This window comes from Curcuma longa, unplaced genomic scaffold, assembly GCF_044706935.1.
Source record: "Curcuma longa cultivar G26 ecotype Majalengka, Jawa Barat unplaced genomic scaffold, ITB_CL_G26_1.1 contig_25794, whole genome shotgun sequence".
Classification (NCBI taxonomy): domain Eukaryota; kingdom Viridiplantae; phylum Streptophyta; class Magnoliopsida; order Zingiberales; family Zingiberaceae; genus Curcuma; species Curcuma longa.
The window spans coordinates 6,695-13,610 of record NW_027432881.1 but is presented as its reverse complement, the minus strand read 5'-3'; the positions used below and the strand labels follow the sequence as shown (position 1 = coordinate 13,610).

The 6,916-nt window shown below is 38.6% G+C and overlaps 1 protein-coding gene across 4 annotated transcripts; it reads right to left on the bottom strand.

Annotated features, from left to right (window-relative positions):
* On the bottom strand, positions 1-5,878 carry LOC141818727 (protein IQ-DOMAIN 31-like). Of its 4 annotated transcripts, none has more exons than XM_074706178.1 (8): positions 5,801-5,878; positions 5,408-5,494; positions 4,819-4,952; positions 3,914-4,177; positions 3,433-3,636; positions 2,233-2,292; positions 869-1,811; positions 1-303 (listed from the first exon to the last, which is right to left on the bottom strand). In XM_074706178.1, exons 1-8 carry the CDS (start codon positions 5,802-5,804, stop codon positions 272-274), a joined length of 1,728 nt encoding a protein of 575 aa, XP_074562279.1. In that variant the 5' UTR covers positions 5,805-5,878; the 3' UTR covers positions 1-271. The 4 variants fall into 4 exon arrangements, with proteins under 4 accessions (XP_074562279.1, XP_074562280.1, XP_074562283.1 ...); XM_074706179.1 differs by having other exon boundaries at positions 3,914-4,152; positions 4,819-4,935; XM_074706182.1 differs by lacking the exon at positions 5,801-5,878 and having other exon boundaries at positions 3,914-4,152; positions 5,408-5,486.
* Between the last annotated feature and the right edge of the window lie 1,038 nt (positions 5,879-6,916).

Here is a 6,916-nt window from a genome sequence, read left to right as displayed (position 1 = left end):
TAACAATGAGTGGGAAAGAAAGAGAGAGAGAGAAGGAAAATGCACGCGTCGTGGAGAAAACAAACCCAGATACTAACTATACACAGACAAACACGTAGACTGGAGATATAGATGCTTTGGAAACAAACCACATACTGATCCGTGCAAATCAATTTATCTAAAATTGCGCGGAGCACAACACCAACAAGCAAATAAATAGAGAAGCAAAAATGTACTTCAACTCAAATTTTACTTCAGACGATAAACTTGGGTCGACTTTTCCCAGTGCAATTCACCGCCTCCATCCCACTTGAATAGCCCTATCTGCACATTTTCAAAATTTGAATGGCATTTCGTGAAAAAGTACTATGACGAGTAACTAGTACACGTATATATTTGATGACCAATTCATGAAAAAGGAGATGAGTAACTAGTGCACGTATATATTTGATGACCAATTCACGAAAAAGGAGAAAAAGAATAGAGTTTCTAGTTATTTATGATTTTTATTTCCTCTATCCACAATTAGGTTATATAATGTCTCACTAGACTTAATTCAAAGCAAAACTATCAATCACATTAATGAATTTTATGCACAAAACACTTCTAAATGTTAGTTTTCACAGGAAAATTTTAAGGAAAGCTTTACCCGACTCAAATTCAATCATTAATTGTACCTAAATCCAACATAAACAGCGTTACCTACAGTCATCAAGTACTGACAGTCATCCTTAATTTCACCCCTTAACCATTAACATTGTTATTTAAAAAGTGATGTCAGACAGTGTCATGCCTACCAATATTAATATTCCATTAGATGACTCGTGGCAAAGTAAATGCATCTAACTTGAAGATAAAGATTGAATTTCATTTCTACTTGTCCCCCTACCTGGTATTGGTCTCTTTGTCCTTGGTGAACTCATTTTGCCGTTGGTAGCAGGTGGTAGAGAATGTCGACGAGGGATGCCATTTTTGTCCACACAGTCTGACACAAGCCTTGGAGATATTTGCCCACGTAATTTTGCCTTGGCAGATTCAGTTGCTGCCATATAGCTAGGAAGCACAGGAACATTTGGCAAACCATTTTCAGGATATTCTGATTTTGCCGAGAATGATCTCCTTTTGCCTGTCTTTTGGTTTTCATGACAAAGTTGTTCTTCCTTTAAGCTTATTTCTTCACTTGTCAGTATATTGTTCTCTGCATTATCTATCTCCTGCAATAATTGTGTTTCATCCAATAGCTTATCACCAAGCGGCACATCAATTTGTTCATCTGCTACAGCAGGCTTGGTAGTATTTTCATTATCTGGTTTTAAAGTAGGTGCTAGAGCAATATCCTTCTTTGGTTTTTCGGTGGAATCAACAACTCCTAGGTTAAGATTCTCAGAAAAAACAGCCACATTTTTCAAACTTAGGTCTGATTTCTGACTTTCAATCTCTGGTTGCTCAGTCACGTCCTTTATAGTAGATATCTTTCTTAAATTACGTTTTACTCTTTCAAGCTCTGATTGTGCTTGTTCTGGTATGGCTTCCACTGGAGAACTGTTTACCTTTTTCAGATTCCTCTTGGCCTTTTCAGGTTCATTGTTGGTATTTATTTGACCAGCTGCAGCATTTGAAGCAGAATTATTTCGCATGCGCCTTGATTTTCCTGATTCAATTTCCATAACTCTGTTGGTCTGGCCTTTCAAAGTAATTCTTCGTTTCGATTTGTTTGTAGGCACCGAGAAACTGATAATGGTCCATCTATCTAACCAGCTGAAGACTGAATTGGGGTCTCGTTTATCATAGTTAATTTGCAGAGGTTTTGCCCGAATTGATGACGTAAGAAGCTGCAGAACATGAAAGACTTATAAGCACAGAAATCCGTTGGTGAATCAATTTTTGCAAAAACAACAAAAACATTCGACGTTCTGCCGCCTCCGCCTGACGCTGGGATTCAGCTATCTCCCGCATTGTGGCATTCTGCCACATGCGAGCCAATTGCAAACTTCAGTGATAGTATTCCAACTTCAGTGATATACCAGTACTCATGTCGACATGAGTACAGGTATATATGTCGAGATTGAGTGATAGAGGAAAAGTATATGACATGACAGGAATATGGTAGGTGCATATGCCGAGGTGAATAGTGATAGAACCCAAATGTATTTTCAAATCAAGCCATACCCATGTTTGATACAAAAAGCCATTAGATTAGAGAGATAAACTCGAGAATTCACCTTAAAAAAAACTAGAATGTAGCAAATATACCTTCCATATAAAAGTGTTTGATGAAAACTTCCCTTTCCAAGCATCCTGTGGTATGGGATTCTGAAAAGAAATTGAGCATAATTAATATTATGGACATGAAAATTTGACTAAACTACCACAATCAGGCACTCAAGTATACTGACATAAATGAAGGAACTCATAAAAAGGTTCCCTAAAAGATACCATTGACACGGAGGAAGGAAAAGAACATTGTGAGCAAATTTCATTCTGAAAGCACAATTGAGCTAGCAATATCACGGTAGTAATTCATTCGTCAATAATTGAATCGATTTTGAATCCTCTCGTGGTCCGTGTTAATAATAAAGTTGCTCTGAAATAAAGGCTCCAGAAACATGATATTGGAAGAAAATTATGTGTATAATTTACAAACGGTCAACATTTCAAATATCTTTCTTTTCCTTCTTTCTGTTGAAAAGAGGATACCGATGGAGATAACTAGATTAATTGCATAACTGTATCTTTTTGTTTTAATGTAGAAGTTTTGTCTGCAAGTCAAACGAACGACATTTTAATTTTACCCAACCCCAAGCAAATCGTCTCACTTGGAATAATCCTTTAAACCTCAAATCAAATACTAACAAATTTCTAATGAATCCATTAGCCAGGAGCAGATTATCTGTTTTCAATTCCTCAAATCTGGTGTTAGGCATCTTGGACCAGTTTGCCATATTATGAACACGCATGCTGTAAATAGAGTTCTACACATTGCTATTTTATTGTTTGAAACAAGAATACTCCACAACATCCGCAAATGATGCCTGATTATATTGAAATATATCTCCAAGAAGTCAACCAGAAACCTATTTGTATGATGGTATATTACCCGCAGGTGAACAGTTAGTACATGGTCTCATATGGATGAAGCCACAGTAGATAGCGTGGATTATAACAAACCATAACTATGACGATCAGATTCCAGTAACATGATTATACATCAACCATCCAAAGCATTGTGGAGTTTCATGCATTCATTCTTTGAGCATAATTTGCTTCATTGTGAATTGAAGACTATTATAACTGGAGGACCATAAACTTCCAGAAGATGGGGGATAGTCTTTGAGGTCAGAGTCCATGTTATGGGTGCCAAATTAAATAATGAAAATTTAAATTCAATTTAATAGGAAAAGAGAGATGAATAATGACAAAACCAACAAAAAAAAGGAACTAGTTTGCACTTACTACGGTCTTTAGTTGATTATAGTTTAAAGTGACTTTAAGCTCACTAAAGGAACGTCTAACTTTTCTTCCACGAGCTATAGCTTGTAATTTGACAATTCCTTCCATCGCATGTAGAGTTGCAATAGCTTGTCTTCTCACCAAGTGGCCTCTTATTAATGCCTGCAGCCTAATAATACCTTTAAGAGCACGAAATGCCCTACGTGCCTGCATCAGAAGTATCATTAAGAATACATGAGATGGTTAAGTCATTTGGAAGTACCATATAGATTTGTGTCTTGCATGCCTTTTAGATGTATCATTAAGAGCACATGAGAGAAGTCATTTGGAAGTACCATGTAGGCTTAGTGTAAGATAGAAGCAGTGCGATTCCTTTGGCAAGAAATTTTGTAGCAGTGCTGGGGTATGCCAAATTGCAAGGCACCCAGCATAATTAATACCAGAAACTAAAATATTGAAATAGATATATTATAATTAGAATTACCAGATAGCCACGGAATGCTGCCTGTGCCTTTATAGCAGCATGCTCTTCTGCATCATTGTTAATGCGTTCTGATATAATAGATCCTACAACTCCTTGATTAATGTTTGAAATGGCCGACTCCCCTGTATCTGATGGTTTTCCTTCATATGATGTTACTATATCTCCACCATTCTCAATGCTTATTGGAAGTGGTTCAGAAATTTCCAGGGAATTTAATGCCAAATTTGGGCCTTTTGCACCTGCATATCCTCTGTTAGTTTCTCTCTGCAGATGAAAAATGGAATCACAATAAGTCTCTTCTTAAAATGGTAGATAAAGCAAGTAAAATATGATAACCTTGAGAACATTTCATAAGTTCAATTACTCAGCAAAACTAAGAAACCTAAAATAAGTATTTTCTTTAAGAATAGTGAAGGGGTGATTCCTTCTTTCAAATACATGGGTTAAATACAATCAGTTCTTCAATAAAGAAGGGAACCAATGAGTCCATCAAGGCCTTTTCAGTGGGAACAGAAAATTAACACGGAGACAAGACAAATAACATTAGGCTGAATTACTATATCTATGTTAGTCGCTAGAGTATCAAGAAATAACATAATTTCGTCTGTATTGATTGTATTCTTAGTAAAAATATAGACTACTAAAACAATTTTTTTCTCCAATAATGCATCCTACAAATCCACACTTTCTGGTCCATACTTGATCTCTAGACATTTTTCATTTAATAACAATTTTTTATATTTTAACTGTAAGATCCTTAGTCGAATACATGATAAGTGAGGCAGAAAAAAAATGTCGGTATAAGCAAGTGTAAGAATCCGACCACGTAACTTTTTTTATCACGACCGGTATTATCTATTATTGTACAATCCAACACATGAACCAAAAAAAAGTAAAATGCATACCGGTAAATTCCTTCCTTTTGTAGCCTGTGATTTCGTCTTCTTTCCAAAGAGAAGTGTCTTGATCCATCTTCCAGGAGATTTTCCCATCGGCAGGATCCCTAACCTCAAAGCCCTGATCTGAACATCACAGACACCTCCGCAAATACCAAGATCAGTACTCACGGCATCCGAAAACTGATTGCATAAAAATGACCAATATGTAGACGGATAGAGTTCAGTTCACTCGTTCGAATTCAAACCCTCTCAAAGCAAACTTCACTCAGAAAACAAACAGGCATCTACCCGTTTATCCGGGAAAATAAAAACAAGATCTAGAGCTGAATCAAGATACAGACCCAAACCCAGTACTACATTTCAACAAAAAAAAAATAAAAATCCAAGACTAGAACAAATAGTAAACAGCAGTACAAGGTTAATTAGATGAAGATAAAACTAAATAAAATTTATTAAATAAATAAAAACGGGGTGAAACCAATCTCGATGCCGGAAATACAATGTTCCGCCGACAAACAAAAGACAAGGAAAACGAGAACAGATCCCTTCAAAATATCAGTAAAAAATAACTAGTCAGATCTGTTGAAGGACTCACTGTCGAACGCTTCTACGGCAAATGCAGAAGGATCTGCTACCCCCGCTGTAGATCTCTCACCGCCTCCTCCCTGAGCTCCTGCTATACCTAGAGATGTGGCAGAAGAGTGAAAGGATACACTGAAAAGGTAAAAAGACAAAACTCTCCTCGATTTTATATTAAAAAAATCCAAATAAAAAGTAAAATTTGCCGCTTGGAAAAAGATAAAGGAAAGAACAGCAAGGAGACGGAGAAAACAAGCAACTCCAGCGCAAAACATGAACAGGACGTCAGATTACATATTCGTCATTTAAGTTCTTGTTGTTGTTCTCGACACAGCTGATTCTCACCGACGATGCTGCACCAACCAAGCCAGGCCCAAAGTGAATTCAAATGACCGTTGTGCTCACTCACCCATCAGACGTGGATAACTTCTGTTTGTTTTTAAACGCGGCCCTCCATGCTTGGTTCGCAAAATTGCGGGACTATTGAAAAAGGAAAAATGAGAGACGGGAGCCTATTGACTGGCTTCCGACTACGGGTCTCAGTGAAGTTGCCAATTTTCATGTTCCATCAGCGTAAAACGTCCTGATCGGAATGTGATATGGCGAAGAACCAACTTATAATGATAAAACTGGCCGTGATGATGAAGGTCGGTGTCGGTTATGATGTCGGACGCTTGCCCCACCCCACTACGGCACTACCGGATAATAACAGCCCGGCTGCTGCACTACCTAACCGATTTGATTAAAACGAGACAGTTGGTGGCATTTAAGGTTTTTAAGAATGGACCCTGTTTCAACGTTCGTGTAACATCAACGCGTGGCGGATGCTCTTCGTACGCGTCGCTGTCTGTCTTTCCATTTCTTTGGGCCGAATTCACAATGGACGTAAACGCGACAAGAGAATCAACTGCTGGATGATAGAGAGCTGGACCACCTCCAACGGCACAAATCAACTGCGAAAGAAAAGTGAAAATAAAATTATCCTTCCTCAATTTATCGTGTTACAAGCAAAAGAATCATGTTATGTCATTTGTCTTTCTCGCAAGTCGCCGCACCATCATGTATGCCCATACCAATCCTTCTCTCCCCGCCACACCTGCAGCTCTAGCTCCTTGCCTGATTAATGCATTCTCCCCTGCCCTCCGACAGGATCGCAGTGTGGTCACTGGCGTTCTTGAAGATGTAAAAGAGGTCCTCATTGGAGCCCACCTAGTCGGCGCCTCGTGACTAACGCACCTCGATCGTCCTTCGGGAAGCAGAATGCGAGCTCAAATCTGGCTTCGTGTTGGTGGTGGAAACCTCACGTTTGGGGTAGGCTAGCAGCCCATGGAATGCGGAGGCGGGAGCTCCGACCGTGGTAGCGAGTCATAGTAGGGGCGCAGTGGGAAGAGTCTAAGGTTCACTTGCGGCAAGTGGAGCGCAGTAGACTGGCGACAACGACAGCAGAGGAGGCTCACAAGAGGATATAAAATAATTTACAAATGAATTTGTCGAATAGTCTTGTAATCTATCTTTCAGTTATCCA

Excerpts from the sequence above, each read along its gene's own strand:
- LOC141818727 (XM_074706178.1), bottom strand. Across the intron at positions 2,293-3,432 it reads ATAATCAACTAAAGACCGTA|AATCCCATACCACAGGATGC; the intron begins GTAAGTGCAAAC and ends ATTTCTTTTCAG. Across the intron at positions 304-868 it reads GACAAAGAGACCAATACCAG|ATAGGGCTATTCAAGTGGGA; the intron begins GTAGGGGGACAA and ends GAAAATGTGCAG.